Source organism: Anser cygnoides, chromosome 6, assembly GCF_040182565.1.
Source record: "Anser cygnoides isolate HZ-2024a breed goose chromosome 6, Taihu_goose_T2T_genome, whole genome shotgun sequence".
Taxonomy (NCBI): domain Eukaryota; kingdom Metazoa; phylum Chordata; class Aves; order Anseriformes; family Anatidae; genus Anser; species Anser cygnoides.
The window spans coordinates 23,157,337-23,174,009 of NC_089878.1; the positions used below are offsets into that span (position 1 = coordinate 23,157,337).

Genomic DNA, 16,673 nt, shown 5'->3' on the forward strand with positions numbered 1-16,673 from the left:
AGTCTCGGTAATTAGAAATTTAGCTGCCTCTGCTATTTCAGTTCAAAGGACCTAAATTCAGATTCACCACCTCAGGTTTACATCAGAATGATAGCTGCTTGATGAAGCAATATTACTTTGCTTCTGTTCTTTCCATACAGTAAGACACTAACAAATCCAATCTCCTGACTCAGACAGTTGATCAAAGTCGTGGGTGTGCACTCCTTGAGGAGTATCAGCATGCACAGTAAGTTCTCTGACTCTTGACTAAGAATGAAATAGTTGCAAAATTCACATTGCATTTTTTTTTTTTTAGTGCATTCTGCATGTTTTTAATCAGGAGCATGTGAATTGAAAAAGGTGACTTGAAAAAGTTTTTTTCTTTTTTAAATAGTTTATTTGCTAGAAATGATGACAAATAGTTATATATCTAGTTTAATAGTCAATCTGATCTAGAGAGAACTGAGCAACTTGGGGTTTAAACCCTCACTATGCAAGGTTAACCATCTTTCCAGCCCCAAACCATTATTTTTACTTGCCATGAAACTTCCTGTACATTCAGAAAGAGTTAACCATGTCATCTAGCCTTGCTGGACTCTCTTATCTCTTGATTCTCTCCCTCTCATCTCAGTCTTCATATTTTATACTAAAAAATATAAAGTTTCCTTTCAATGGTGATAATCGCAATCTACATTTTAAAACAATTTCCTTCTGCACTCACGGGAATCTATCTCTTCTGCTCCTGTGCAGCTTTATCTCCCTGTCCTTTTTCATTCACTTTAAATGTTTCAAAAATTTTCTGACCTTCAGCCAATGATTTTCTAAAGTGCATCTTGAATTTCTTAAAAGAGGTTATGCTGCAGGTTTCTGTCTGTAAAGTCAAGAGAGAAGAGTTAGTTCACTTGAAAAATGTTTGTGTACCTTAACCCAAATTGATACCAGGCTGACCAGAGTCTACAGCTGCTCATTTGTCAAATGCAGTTTCAGAAACAGCAAAATCAAAAAAGTATAAAACATTTAGGGTAACTATACTTTCCAATTTCCTCCTGCTTCCACATCTGGGCAGCTCCCCATTGTTTCAATCTTTTCTCTTTAACTGCTTGGCCTAAATAGACTCTGATGCCTTTAATTAGCGTATGCATGTGTATCTTTGTGAATCTTAGCCTGGAATGAAGACAAAGAATTTGCACCTGACTATAATGGCCTGGATTTTAAGGTCCAGCCAGTTGAGTAAGCATTTACTATTCTGCTAGGGAGAGAGAAACACTTCCTTTTACCTATGCCACCACTTTCACACACACTGGTCTTAGAGCTGTTAATAAAGCCATTTGGCATGGCCACTTCACATTGAGCTTCTAAAGTCAGTACTCAAACAAGCCATTCAGCAGAGTTGTAATTTGCATTGTAACACCACCAAACTGCCTTTGCCAGCTCATTAAATGCCTGATGCATGAAAGGTGTGGTGCGTTACAATGAAAAAATAAGACTGAAGGCAAAATCTTGAAATAATAATTATAGCAGGTTCAAAGAAACCACAGACGTATAATACGCCTTTACTTTTATTAAAAATGAGTCCTTTCTCTTTTAAAGTCAGACATCCAAATATAACTAAAGAACCTCAAAATATAAGAATGGTCTTGCTATGTCAGACCAAAGGTCTTATCTAGCCTGGTATCCTGTCTCAAGCAATGTCCAAAAATGGATGTTGAGGAAATACTGTAAATGAAGGAAAGCATATTTAACTCCTATCATACAGCGATCTGTAGTTCAGGAACTTCCTGAGCCAGGGAGGGAGCTTTGTGTTTAATAACTCTTAATGGATTTCTCCTCCATCAACTTGTCTGGTCTTCTCCAGGAAGAGATAGGGAAGATAAAAACGGCACTCTTTATTTTCTATCCCTTTTTCCTGGGAAAAGCATTGGCCCTATTCCACAAAGTCAGAAATAGCTATTATACTATTATAGCAGCTGAGTGGCCTGAGGCTTCGGTATACAATGACGATGGGAATTTCACATCTCCTGACAGAAACGAGTGACACGTGGAAGCTGCACATTTGTCATGGAGAGGGGCTGACTGATGCATTCAAAATCTTTGTTCTATTTTTTTTGTTTGTTTGTTTATTCTAAAGGAAAAGGTTAAAAATAATTCTACGTTTAATGAGCTATTTAAAAGCTGAATCTTCAGATCTTTTAATTGTGCAATTGTACTGCTATGCAAAAAACATTGCACAGCCTTCTAAATCTGGTCTAATGCCCAAGTCAAACTGGCTGAGCTAAGGGCATTTCTGTTTGTTGGTTCTGTGTGGAGCTCTAGCCTAGCTTGTGCCCTTTTCAAAATTTTACTTTATTTTTAATGAAAATATCTGGACAGTTTCTTGCAACATTTGTCTCTGAGTACACAGTACTTAACTAGGGTGAATTAATAGATGTTAATTTACAGTAAAAGGCAATATAAACTGCTACAAGTGAACACAGTAATTAGCATGTGAGAATTCTGAGCCTTGTTAGATTGTTTTTATGCCACAGTACGCAGAACAAAACCAAACATTGTTTGGTCTTTTTTAACTCTTGACTGTTTCAAGATATGAACAAAACTTCCCAGGCCGTGCTGTACTGAGTGGGTAGAAAGCAGTGACTTCGTGATAGCAATTTGGAGGGAGAGAAGAATGAATTAACGGTGATTTTGATTTCCATGGTGTATGGACATAACAAATCAAAAAATAGGAAAACTAGTGCTAGTAAATGCTCCATACATTTCTTATATAAATTGAACTTAACTGCAACTTAACTGCTCACATTAGAAGCATTTCAAAATGCTAAATTTTATCAAGTGCTGCACTTTAATGAACCAATAGCAAATATGTATGTATTCAAGTTATATTTTTATGCAATATACACAAAGGTTAGATAGCTCAGTCCACATCACCACGGACTTACTGTTTTTGTATGAGAGTACTTGGCTGTTTAATTACCATCTTTATGGTATTTATTTGGTATACATACTGGTGCATACATACCAGAGAGTTTACTTGAGCTCTCCTGTCCTGTGCACTACTGCTAAGGTAGCCAAAGAGATACAGGATTTAGCTTCAGCATTCTCCAGGAAACCTGGCTCTGAAAATGAGTTGTTAGCCCCTGCTGAGCTTCACACAGCTGCTGGTTTCAAACTGTCCTCAACATGCCTGCTCAAGTTGCATTGACTACACATGGATGCTCACTAATAAGGTACTTCTGTAAGAAGACACTGGCAAACAGCAGAAAAGAAAGAGTCAAAATAGCTTGGAAGCTGAAATGACTTGAAATTATTTATGCAAATTCTCGGTCTTGGATCAGTAATAATTTCCAGCTGAAAACCTCAAAGAATTTCTGTAGACAATGTTTCAGCTCCCTCTTAGGAGGTAAATACTAAACATTAAGCCAAATTCAGCAGTACACAGCCTTGAGTTCCTGTCTCATTCTTGCTTCTTATAATCATAGTGATAAGTGATATACCTGGAAAATGTCTTTGAAAGGGCTGTGGGAATTTTCACAGTTGGTAAACTCTGCCAGGTACTCTAACTAAAACCTTTGTATAAGTTTCTGCTCTTGACTTTTATTCAAACATTTATTGGAAAAACAAACAAACAGCTTTCCGAAAGTTTAGAGCACTAATAATAGTTAGATCAAAAGTGGCTTATGTGCCTACAGCGTGACTTCAGTAGAACGTAGTGCAGCATGGTGTTCTCGAAACTGCAACTATCTGAGGGAGGGGTGAGCTTTTTTTTTTTTTTTTGACAAATAGAGTTCTTCAGGTCCCTAGGATTCAATGGATGTTCATAGGTGACTGAAGTTGTCTTGGTTTTGTGCTGAACATCTCAGTACCATCATGTATTTAAAATAGAGAAGGTAGGGACTGTCCTGTGGAGCCCTGCTGGGGGATCCATGTCAGCAGTGGGTCCCTAGTGCATACCTGGTTAAGCCTGCTGTGCACAGAGCAGAGGGACTTCTGTTGTTAGCATTTCAGGGGAGGAGGGCCTCTCCCCTCTCTCCTCCTGATTTATTAGTTTGTCTAGTCATAGCATACATTTCATAACATCTCAGAGAGCTGGGTATTTAACTCCCTCTGCATGCTTCAAAGGCGTCTAAACGTATGGCACTGGATTCTGCCAAAATGTATGCAATACCGTGGAGGATGGACAGAAAGCGTGAGACCTGTAGAGTTACCAGGTTGGTTCTGAGGGAGCTGGCTAGAACACTGAGAGATACAAGTTTGTGCAGCATACTACTTCTCCTGTGCTAACGTATCCTGCTTTCAGGACCTAAGATAACTCCTCTACTTACAGTTTATTTATGTTATATGTCTTTTCTGAATCTCTGTTGAAGAAATTCCCCAATCTTTTTTGAATCTAAGTGTATTTTTCTCATAGGAAAAGACTGTTTCTTGTAGTTTTGTTTTATGATATAGTAAGACTTAAGCTAATGCATTACTAATTACTTGAACAAATACTATGAATGCATTTTTTTCCAAAGGTGTTTTTCTTCATAAATATGTCTTAGTGTTTAGACTTTACAGACTTCAATGTTAAGGATTTTTACATGGCATACTTTCCTAGTTATATGTGAACATCCATAATTTGTAAATTTATTGTATGATGCCAATTTAGTGAACTTGTATTTTCTTCTAAACTCTAGGTAAGCTTAACATTTAAATTCACTCTTATCTGTAAATTGCAACTATTTTGGTTAACATGATTTGAAAGCATTAAACAAAACTGTTTTAAAGAATAATTAACATTGCAACAGGATACGTCAGGGCATATGTGATACTTATATCACTCAATACTTCACATCATCTGAAGCTTTCTGATATTACTCAAGTGTAAATTTTTCCACCTCACTAAGCTATTTAACACATTTTCAGAAATACTGGTCAACAAAATAACTTACAAATCATGACATGTAATATGGTAAAACACTCATCTTGATCCAAAAGCAAAAATAAAACACTAGCAGAGTAAAACCATAACGGTAGCAATGGGAATGCATCATGGTATCATGTTAATCTTAAATATGCCCCAAAAGGACAATGCAACTCTAAGAAAGTAAATGCCTGTAATGAAGACTTTAGGAGCAATATATATTTTGGAATGTATTAATAAAAGAAGAAATTTTCTTGGATCTGACCCTGCATTTACAGTTATATATAGAGACAAATATTGTGAAAACTCTATAAAAACGCAAAAATGACTTAGACCCATACCTGACAGTATATGGGGTACCTTTTTGCAGTCTTAGTTTTTGACAAATTCATCTATCAGGCCGAAGTGTTAAACAGACTATGTATTACTTACAATGTAGAATAAAGTGATTTGTTTCCTTCTCAGGGTGAAATCTGTCTATGTGTATATGGCCAGCATAGACATGACAAATATAAATTACTAAAATATAATATTAAACATGAAGACTAAATTATACTACTTGTGTAATCTTGTTGAGGTTAGCAGAGTCTGTCACGCTTCAGTTACTGTAATTGGGCTCCACTGGAAAGCAGCGCACCCGTACAAACCTAGGCATGGGGTGATTTTAATATTACCTTTGGTCACGTAGATAGGAAAGTTCTAACTTGAAATATTTAAAACTTTTTTATTGTTTAGGTGGAGATAAATCATTCTTTTATATATTCTATGCACTTTAAAAAAATTAGTAGCCATACCATAAACTGGATATCAATCCATCAACATATTGCATAGGATGCCTTTATGTTCACATGTTTATGAAATCCACATATCAGTGAACTACTTGGTAAATCTCTGATGCAAAATTTTAAGCCTACTCATTTTAAAATCAGTTCTCTAATTTTCTATGTACTTACAAACTTAAGATCTACCCAGGCAGCTGCCTTTTATTATTATCATCCATTTTTTTTAAGGTTATCTGCTGTTGAAAGTAGAGAATACAACTAGTAGTGATACAAAATTGTGCTATTCCCAGCGGTGCTACTAACTAGCTGAGTTTTAGCAAATTGCTTAATCTCTGGGCACCAAGGTTACTTAACGTGAGAAATAGATGTAATGGTTTTAACTTCTTTATGAGGGTAACATAATATTTAGAAATGCTTTAAGAGCTCCCTAGAAAAAAGATGTTACCAAAATGCTTACAATATTCTTGTATATTTATAGGTTAGATGTGTATAGTGTTCCTTAATTAAGCACACAGTTTTGATGGGCACAAAAACCTGTCCCTGTGCCTACAGCAATACTTCCAGTGTCTGTGTGCATGTGTGTGCATGCTTCCCCAAACCGCACCCACATGCTGGAATGCAAACACAGAAAAGGCAACTGTTCAACAGGATGCGATGCTAGCTGATTGCCTGCTCTGAAGGAAAAAAAAAAAAAAAGAAAAAGATTCTGTTTCATTTAAACAAAAGCAAGAGTCATATAACAATTCCTTGTTTTATCATTATACTGTAATGGAAAGAAAAAAAAAAGATTTTTATCATGTCTGGTTAGCAGCAGAATAAAACAGCTCAGCTCTCTAACTTACTTTAATTAAGCATCATAAAATTAATTTAAGAAGGAGAACACCCTTCAATTCCATATTTTATTCCACACCTTTGTTGCACAATATTATGCAAAATGACTGTATGATACAGCATGATTTTCTATATACACAACTACAATAAGCAGGCGTTCAGCCTTAAACCACAAAATGCCACCAATATTCTGATATATGTGAATAAATTGAATCAGAAAGACCTTGTAAGCAGACCTTTACAACAGGGAAAATTTTGTAAGACTCCTGTGGTCTATTTAATGCCTCTAATACCTTTCACTACAGGCAATAAAGGCCATACCTGTTGAAAAATGATATGGTCTATTACATTTCTGCAGCATCTTTCATTCCAAAATGTTTGCACTCCACATTTCTGGCAACCTCTTGAACAGAGGAGAGCAACCACCAGAACTATCCTGCTGTGTGGGTGGAGGCAGGGAGATTTTCCCGGAGCCATCTAGGACAACCACTGCCTGTTACAAAAAATGCTATGGGATATTACTGCTTTTTCAGAACAGACAGGACTTTGTTTTTAGTAATTTAACTTGTATAAATAATCTGTACTTAGTAAGCTGCCTGGAACTCACATCGCTACCTAAGGCAGAGGTTCTCCTTCAAATAGCCATTGGAATTAACAGTTCTCTCTAGCTGAAGGTTATGCTAACAGTAATCAGAAATGAGTATTAATCTGCAAACATTTATGCTCAAGTATACAATGGCACCAAGTACATTCACTGCATACAGTGGGTGGCAACTTGTCACTTGGATTAATGCTTCTAGCTAAATGATTGTTTTACCTCAATCCATAAACAAAGGATGACATTATAGCAACTGTACAATTAATAACCTGCCACTTTGTTAACTTCTACAATGTTATCTCCTCAGATTAGCTTGAAAAAACTACAGATTTTTTCTTCAAATGCTCTTCTTTTTTTTTTTTTTTCCCTCTAAATTATTCAACTGAGGACACACAGAGTGTATTAATAGCTCAATTATTTGGTACTCCCTGTTGTAGTCTTCTGTTTATAGTGTATGAGAGTTACATTTGCTTTATATGAGCCATGTTTTAAGTTCAGGACAAAGCTGTAAACTTTATAAAAACAGGAAAATAAAAAGAGTTTGACTCTGTCAATGACTTTTGAAACACAAACACAAAACTGATTTTCTATTGGTAAAAAACAGAAATGCCATTGGAGTCCAGATTTTGTTTTTAAAATCTCAGATCCCTAGCACAAATGGTATTTCCAGTATCTCAGAAACCCAACTATTTAAAGTTTAGTCATCATAAAACTGTCACTGCAGAACATGGCCTGCAGGCGCTCAAGTTTAGAGCCCGCAGTGTTTCTAGTGATCAGCATTTCAGGCGTGCTCAGTTGACAACCGAGGTTTGAATAAGAGAAGTGGTACTGTAAAAAGATAAGCATAACCTCTCCCTTCTTAAGTGAGATTAGCATCACTGACTGAACTGCTTTTTCAGATAATTCATTCCTCCATTGGAAATTGCCATTGCTGTCTGTCTGTCTCTCTCTAGATATTTTCCCTTGTGTTGATTATCACTTTTCTCCCTGGCATCACTGAGTTTCTCCTGTTAGCCCATGTGAGCTATTCAATAGTTTGCAGTCTTCATTCTGGATTAGTGCTCGCCCAAAGAATTAGACTATAACATATAGTGGTTTTCAAATGAGATTTTAAAGAGAATGGTACAACAGTTTCTTACCTGTCAAGCAAAGTGTATTAGAACAACATCACACAAATTTATGTGATCATTTTAACTAATCCGCTGTGATGGTCTTCGCTTCAAACAGCGCTGTAGCGTTGAATCATCTCACCTTTGCAACATGGGAGCTTGGTTAGCATTTAGAAGATGAAGTCACCTGATGATTTTGCCTGAAAAGTAGCTGGTTAGAAACATGAAGTTCTTTCATACTTACAGGAAGGCTATGCTCTGAATACAGAGAGTTACCCTGCCCTTGCTGCAGGATTGGTCAACATACAAAGGAATTACTTCTCAGTCTTCATGCTAACATAGACGGTATCCAAACAATTTGAGGAGCATCAGAAAGAAAGGGTGGACTGTCAAAGGAGAATAAGGATCGCAGACTTACATTAAGGTCTTCCCTGGGATTGTTCTTGAAATTCTTCTGACTGATCAGTTTGTTGAACTCTTTGAAAATTGAGCCATGGAAAGTCCACCTGACTCATAGGGGCTTTTTTGGGTTTTGAAATTTACCCAGATTAATGGGGCGTGCCTGATAATGGCATGTGGTTATTCAGGCTGCGAACAACCTCGATAATCTGTCAAAACAGGCAGTTTCAGGTCATTTAATCTTTCCTGAAGAAGCAGAAAACAAGCAGAATAAAAGCTTTATTGAAGAAGCACGGTACAAGTGAGAAGGGCATACAGCGAGAAGCAAAACATTATGAAAGTACAATATATTATACTATATACTGTATCATCCTAGACAATGCTCAGGTGCATTAGCATAGAATGGCCAATTGTAATACTTTTCCTAGATATTTAAGCCTAGAACTAGTGAGAAAAAGGGAAATTATACTTCGATGCAACGTTCTGTTTTTTTCCTCGCAGGAAAGAAGAAGAAAAAAAAAAAGATCGCTTTGTTGTTGGCTATTTTGCTACTTGTGCTAAGCGCTGGCCAAAATATTTCCCGACCGCGGAGCTGTGTTTTGCTGTGCATCCCCCGACCACACGGTGTGACAACGGCACGGCGGAGAGGTGACCCGGTCGAGTAGCACGTCCTGCCCCGTCTGCTCACTGCACGGTCGCAGAGGAGCAGCTCGTCCCGCGGGAAAGCCGGCTTTTCGAAGAGCGAGCTGCCGCTCCTGCTGAAAGCTCTGCCAGCGCCAGCTGTCGGCCGTGACAGGGGCAGGCGGCGCCGAGCTCCTGCCCCAGCCCGGCAGCGCCAGAGCCAGGCGGGGGGAGCGGGGGCAGCCGCAGGGAAACCTCCGCGCACAGCCCCGGGACAAGCCCGAGGGCCGGGCCCGGGGAGAGGAAAATTCCAGCCCGGGACAGCAGCCGCTGTCAGCCCGCCGGGGCCGGGTGGGTTCGGGCAGGCGGAGGGAGGAGCCGGGCCGGGAACAGGGAGCCTCTGTTTCCCCGCCGGCTGCCGGAGCGGGAAAGGTTCCGCGTTTCAAGTTCTTCACAGAGAAGTTGTGTGTGTGGTTTTTTTTTTTTAAAAAGGTTTTATTACACCCCCCTCCCGCCCCGTTCTCCGCCCAAGGTGTGGTTCAGCGAGCGGCCGCCCCGGCGGAGCCGGAGCCGTGTGTGCGTGGCCGCCGCCGCCCCACGGGCGCGCTGTGGAAGCAGCCGGGGAATGCCTGGGCTCGGGGGCGAGGCGGCGCCGCGGGCGGCAGAGCGGGGCCGCCTTTCCCGGCCCTCCTCGAGCAGGTGAGGCGGGGCCCGGCGGCCGCTCGCCTCGCCGCAGGCATGGCCGCCCCGCCGCCGCCGCCCTCAGGGTAAGCGCCGCTCCCGCCGGGGCCGGGGGCCGGAGCCGGCTGCGGGCGCCCCGCGGGAGGAGGGGACGGGACGGGACGGGACGGGATGGGATGGGATGGGGGGGGTCGCGGGTTCTGCCCCCGGGTGGGGACGTCGGCAGCGCCGTGCTCGTGGCCGCCCAGCGACCGTTAAACGGCCGCCGGCGCGGCGGGAAGGGGAGGGCGGAGAGCGCGGCCCTGCCTTCCTCGACGGCACCCGGCCGTTCGCCGCCCCCGAAAGCGGGCTCCCGGCGGGACCAGCGCTCGCCCCTCGGTGAGGTGAGGTGCCGGCCGGCGGCGTTTCGCGGTGGGGCTCGGCGCGCTGCCCTCCCGCACGGTGCCCGCGGGCTGGCTTCGAGTTTTTCCTCTGGGAGCGGTGGTTTGGGGGCGCCCCGCGGGGCTTTGGCAGCTGCCCCTGCCTCGGGAGCCAGCGCAGGTAAGCGGGCAGGTAAAGCTCGGCGTGTCTGCGCCTCAACGCTAGTCCTACCCGAGGGGGGGCGAGCCGCCCGTAGCCCGTCAGGAGAGGTAACTTTCAGGACGTGACTCGGGGTCCCGGCTGCAGGGAGGTGGGGGGCTGCCTCAGGCCCCACAGTGTGCCTGCGGGTGGTGGGTGCCCTCCACAGCTGCAGCAGTGTGCTCAACCCCGCAGGTCCCTGGCGAGGTTGTTGGCCTGACTTTTAAATAGTGGGGACAAAGTAATTGGTGAGTGTGTATTTTAACACCGGGATGTTCCCGAAGCTTGCGTGTTATCTGCAAAAGCTGAGTAATTGCATTTCTGACCAAGTGAATACATGGTAAGCAGGTGGAGTTGGTGACTTCCTGTAGCACCCGCAGTAATCAGATCAGTTTGAAGCGATGGATGAAGTGAATATGAGGACTGGTAGAGAAGGGGTACTTGTTCGCCTAGGGCCTTGTGGCAGCTCCACGCTTATGCACAGCCACAGAGAAATGAAGTTTATCTTGCTAGCCAGTGTAGAAGGTACAATTACAGTATAGATAATTAGTGTATTTCTACAATGTAGGGTTATGTACGCTCAGCTGAAAGGACCATGCATACGATAATGGAGCGCGATAGCAGGTTAGGAAGCGGCTGCAGTGGTATGTCTGGAAAGCTCTCAGTTGTACTTGCAGGCGGGAACGTGAAAACAAGTGAAAAGGCACAACTACAACGTTGGGTTGGGTGTGCTGACAGCTTCCCCAGGCCCGCAGCCTGCTATAAAGCTGTTGGTTGTACGCAATGTTGTCTGCAGCCTGGCTCCTTTAAGGCAGGAGGAGTAGTGTGTTCCCTTAATGTGACTTCAAGCATCTGTCAGCGTACACATCTCGTTTCTGAAAAAACATGTAGCTAGCAACAAGGCTTATTTTCATTAGCCCCGCAGATATATTTTCAGGCCTTTTATCAGCTGTTCCCATATAATTTAGTTCTTTGAAAAATCAGATTACTATTCCTCTCTCATTACAAGAGTTTCTTGTTGGCAGTCTTAATTATTTCCTGAAGGTGATTTGTTCATACTAGATTTGAGGAAAAAAAAAAAAAAAAACAAAAAAAAAAACTGGATATACCAGCAAACCCAGCAACTCCCTCCCACTTTACTGAATAGGGTCCACAGATTCATTTTTGAATAGTTATCAGTGCTGTGGTTCTCTTCACTGAATGAGATTATGGGGCAAATTGTGTCAGAAATAGCAATATTCCTTGGTCTGCATTATATATCCTCCTAACCTGCCTGGCCAGGTGGGGAATGTTGTTGAAACACAGCTGAAAACTTTACCAGCAAGTGTGTTCTTAAATCACCGTTTAAAGTTACATGGTGTAATTACAGATAATTCTTCGCAGCTTAGAAACTCGAATTATGCTAACTACTAAGAAGGGTAAATGTGTTAAAGGTTTTTTGTGTGTCAAAGTGTCAGTGTTTATTTAGCCTTGGAACTTCTATATAGTTTAATCCTCTGTGATATGTCGTGGCTCTTCTCTGTGGAATTTTCTTATCTTGTTCTACTGGGACAAGATTTGGAAAGTATCTCATAACTATATCCTGAAGGATTTTTTTTTCTATACGGGATTATACTTTCCTGTTGAAAAAGTGTTCTTTAAAAAAGTTTGTGGATAAGTATTTCTGCTTGAATTGGGAGAAAAAGATGCAGGGGTACATGACTGTGTTATTCTCAAAGTACAACCAAGGTAAATTCATAAAGGTCTGTTTTTTTTTAAATCCTCAGCTGGATTTTTTTTTGAATATGGTGAGTAGAAGGCATGCCCAGTAACTGGCTGGACGTGCCACATAGTTTCTTCTGGTAGGAGACGAAACTTGGCTGGACCTACCCTTAATTTTATAGCTCATCCATCTTGCCTCAAGTCTGAGGAGCACTCCTGGAAGTGTGTTCCTGCCAGGCCAGCTGACACAATGTGCGCCTGTTTCAGCACAGAGGTGAATCGGCTTTATGTATTGATTGTGTTACAGGATGATAGGAAGATGTGTATTTTTTAAATACTTCTTTTTAATTAAAAATAAAAAACAACACCTGGGTGGTATCCAGCATCTTGACCCCATTTTTTCCTGCTGTTGCAGGCTAGCAATGCCGTACCCCCAGTGTAAATCAATTTTTACATCAACAAGTAGATTTCACTAGTTGACGCAGACTTTTACTGTGAAGTGGTGCCAGCAAATATGCTGTTAAACTATTGGAGCAAAATTGTTTCTTGATAAACTGCAGATTTATTTCCTTTGAAATATTATAACGTGCATTGAGGTGTGCCTTTTAATTCAGTTCTAATCAATTTATGATAACTTTAAATGATCTCATTCATATTCAGAGCTATATATTTATTTAAAAAAATCAAAAAACCACATTGTTTTGTCACTTTCTTTTTTGAGTGCTTAAAGAAAACATGCTTAGGCACTGCATCTGCTCTCCAGGGACTGAACACAGAGATGGCTGTAGCAGGGGGTAGGGGCGGGCCTAAGCTGAGCTGTGCTTAGGGTACTGCCAGAAACTCCTCAGGCGTGTCTTCATGCTCCTTTTCCCTGGCTGTTTAGGCCAGTGAAGGTGCTTAAGTTTTCAATAAGAACAGGAGAGAAATCTTTTTATGTGGTTAGGGCTGCCTTTGACAAAGAGAGAGATCTGAATGTTTTCAGAAAGAAAGAAATATAATTTCTCTGTTGTGTGCCTTTGCTTGAGTACAACTGTTGAGTACTTTTAGCAAATAATTTCAATTGGTTTACGGATCTCTAGAGATGTCAGCTGTGGTGCAGTGTTGAAAAGTGTCTGGGATCAAGCTTAAAACCCTGGTTTGAACTCTCCTCATCTCTTCTTATTTGTCAGCTGAGCTAGTTCACAACATGGCCATAGGTTTGCTGGAGCATAAATGAAGGTCCTCTGTGGTGTGGAGAATGGGATGAATGGGACAGGAGGTGCAGCAATAACTTCAAGTGTTCTGTTGCCAAGCCACAGCAACGGGTTGGAGGGCGGTGGTGGAGTGCCTGAAGCTCGTGCAGTTTGGTGGAGTCCAGCCTGAAACTACTATGTTTTCAATGAATTAGCTGTTGCTATTGTCTGTATAGTACTTTACTGTATATAGATGTTCATGGATAAATGCAAGACCTTTGTGCTTGTGCTACTAAATGGTAGAGCTATCGAGACTCAGAATTTAGGCTGGCATGGGTCTAACAGGCAGTCCAATCTTAGATGTGCTCTATCTTTTATACTGAGGAGTTCAAGATAAAGATTTTTTTTCTCACTCCCATGACCCCGATGAAGAACAACTAATTGAGATACAACAAAATGGAAAGAAGTTTGAGATCTTGTGACCACAGAGTTTGCTGGGTGTTTGAAACAGGGAGTTAACCACTTTGTGGGTGGATCCCCATCAGGAGCCACTTGAATGTTCTTCATTCTAGGGTGTAGTTTACCATCTGAATTCTGAATATATACGTAATACTTCTTGAGGTGATTGTGTTGTTCTTTTTAACAAATCTGCCTTAATCAAGGCAGCTTCAAATGGTTGCATGACATAGTGGTGCCATGAATCAAATGTTGTTGCATTTAGTGGCTGGTTTGGTTACTCAAACCTTGTCAAGTCTGAAGTCATAGCTGAGTACTCAGTGGTAATGTTCCCTGTTGGAGTGTGTTGCTGTGGGAATGAGATCAAGGAAGCATTAGGGGGCTAAGGAATGTGGATACCAGAAAGAAAAAATGCGTGGGAGGGTAATGCACAAGTAGAGAAATGAGCAGTTATTTCAAAGCTTTGTCCAAGCGTGATGGTATCCTATGAAAAGGAAAAGGAGAGCTAGTCATTAGTGAGATTTAAAAAGCATGTGAGAAAAAGTGCTTTGGACTGGAAGGTGGGTTTCAGTGTCATCTTACGCTTAGTTCTTTTCTTGTATTGTTACTGGATGTTTTTGTTAACTTTAAAAGAGACTACAGTGTTTACGTAAACCTGAAGATCACTATTTATGTTGGGAAGTAGTATCTGTGTTGGGTGAAAGAAGAAAAGAGCCCATTGTAGGGGCCAGAAGCTTAGATCCCAGAGGAAACCGCAAATCTTCACGGGATTCCTATGATCTGATAGGTAAAATAACTCACTAGGAATATTTTCAATTTAGAAACCAATGGTTTCTGCTGTAATCTAGCATCTTTGTAGGCCTTCCTTCATGAAGTCCAGCACTACTTCTGGCTTTCTTGACTGTAGCTTGGAAGAAAGTTTTTAAGTGTGCAAATTTCTCTAGTTTGGCTGCTGCTGTTTCTGGCTGCCACTGCTGTAGTTCTGTGCTGCTGGGAAGTCAGGGATACCAAATTACCCCTACTGCCATTGGAGTTGTAACAATGTTAGCACCTGCTCAACTAAATATTTATTTTTTCAAGAAATTAACAAGTTGGTATGATGAGTTGTTCTGTTAAATAACTGAATATGAGGAATGCTGGGTGTTTTTTTTTTAATGACTGTTTGCAAGTTAAAACAAATCTGACTGCACTTCCCTTCCTTTTCACCTGGCTCTCACCAGCTTCCCTGGGGGCTGACCTGCTACTCTCACTTAAGCTCACGCAGCTGCCTGCTGTTTGAGAAAGGGCTGTTCTTTACTGTGAGTATTTGCTGTCAAAGTATGCTGCTCTAAAACTCAACAAGTTGACGTCAAGGCAGTAGAGGATGACAGGAGGCCGAGATGTTGGCTCCTAGACTCCTGTAGAGTTCTGTGGCCATGCCCAGCATTAGCACAATGAAGAGGAAACTCTAGCTGTGCAGCATGCAACAATGGGGAGCTCAAGAGGGGAAAAAAAACAACGTTGTTTTGAGCTGTAACAGGCAATTAAAAACTTGAGGTTTCACCCAAATTCTCTCCTAAAGTAAGGTCTCACAATTAAAAATGTAACTCTTTGTATCAAAGTAAATTTTATACTAACTAGGATTCAAATAGATGCATTCTGACTTAAAATCTGCATGTTGATGGACAAGTAGAGAAATATGCATTTTTTCATAGTTTTTTTTAGAAACTTTTTTTTTCCTGCATCAGAAGTGCAATACCGTAGGAATATTTACTGAACTAGGAGTTCCTGGATTTGTTTTTTATTTGCTTGGAGATTATCCAGTTCAAAAGGGGCACATACGTTTGTGTGTCTCTTTTGGTGGTTGTATATGATCAAAGACATGGGTGGTTGAAGGATGGGTCCCTAATCTGTCTGTGAAATGTCTCCCTGGGGAGTTTGTGTATATGTTGACTGTTCTACAAGACTACGATTGTCAGGATTGCTATTTTCAGTTAAAGAAAATAGAGCACATGAATATTTTTGGCTAGGTGTGAGCTTTCTTCTGTGACAAAGCATTGGTTTTGTTGTTGGGAGCATTAATTCAACAAAGGTTTCAATTGAAGAAATAGGTTGCTAGTCGTACTTCCTTAGCTGTACTTTAAAAATACTTTCTGCAAATTTGTTTTTTATTGTTCATCTCTATTCTAGAAATATACCTCTATGGTTTGGAAAATGTTACTCTTATTTAAATAACATATATATAAAAATGAACCTCTCCTCCTCCCTGAACAGTGTACCAACTCTATTGGCCAACTCTATGCCAAGTAGGTAAGTATTGTGAGCTAGAATTTTTCTAAGGTACCAATGATCATACATTTTTTGTTCCTTGCCCTGCATTTCTCTTATAAAGTGGTGCTGTTTTAATTCCAAAACCCACTGTATCTCAAAAGAACAGCATTATAAACTTGTGTATTTGTCTTTAGAATCAAGTCCCTTTTCACTTCAATTTCTGACAAGAAACCGACCCAAATGAAAAAACAGGATTTTTAAAACTAAAATGAAGAAATTCTGTTCAGAAAATTAATTTCCCTCTGATGTTTTACCTGGCTTTCATTTCAGACTTTCTGATAAGTTTTCTTCCAAAGGCCAGGGCTCTTTATGTGCATGTATAGCAGCTTTTACACATTTTGCTATGGGGAGGCTGAAGTATCTCTTTCAGCTGTCCCTTCAACACAAGCAGTTTATTGACAAAGTCGTTAAAAATAGGGTCTTTGTATTGGTGGATGATGTAATTCTGCGTCTCCTCCCCGCTCAGTTTTAACTGCGAACTGCACAAGCAGTTTGGCAGATTCCTTAGGGGTTAAGGTACAGTACAAAACCCTTTACATGGTGTGAAGTGCTTGCCTGCAGATGGCTCTGTGTCTTGCT

The 16,673-nt window shown here is 41.0% G+C and overlaps 1 protein-coding gene across 6 annotated transcripts in view; it reads left to right on the top strand.

Moving 5' to 3' along the window:
- Window positions 1-9,772: 9,772 nt before the first annotated feature.
- The window catches only part of COBLL1 (cordon-bleu WH2 repeat protein like 1), an 80,843-nt gene continuing 73,942 nt past the window's right edge, over window positions 9,773-16,673 (top strand). For 4 of the 6 annotated variants that reach the window (XM_066999732.1, XM_066999733.1, XM_066999735.1 and 1 more), the window contains exon 1: window positions 10,003-10,275. In XM_066999732.1, coding sequence (XP_066855833.1) covers window positions 10,079-10,275 — 197 coding nt within the window. In that variant the 5' untranslated portion in view covers window positions 10,003-10,078. The other 2 variants (XM_066999739.1, XM_066999741.1) reach the window with 2 other exon arrangements.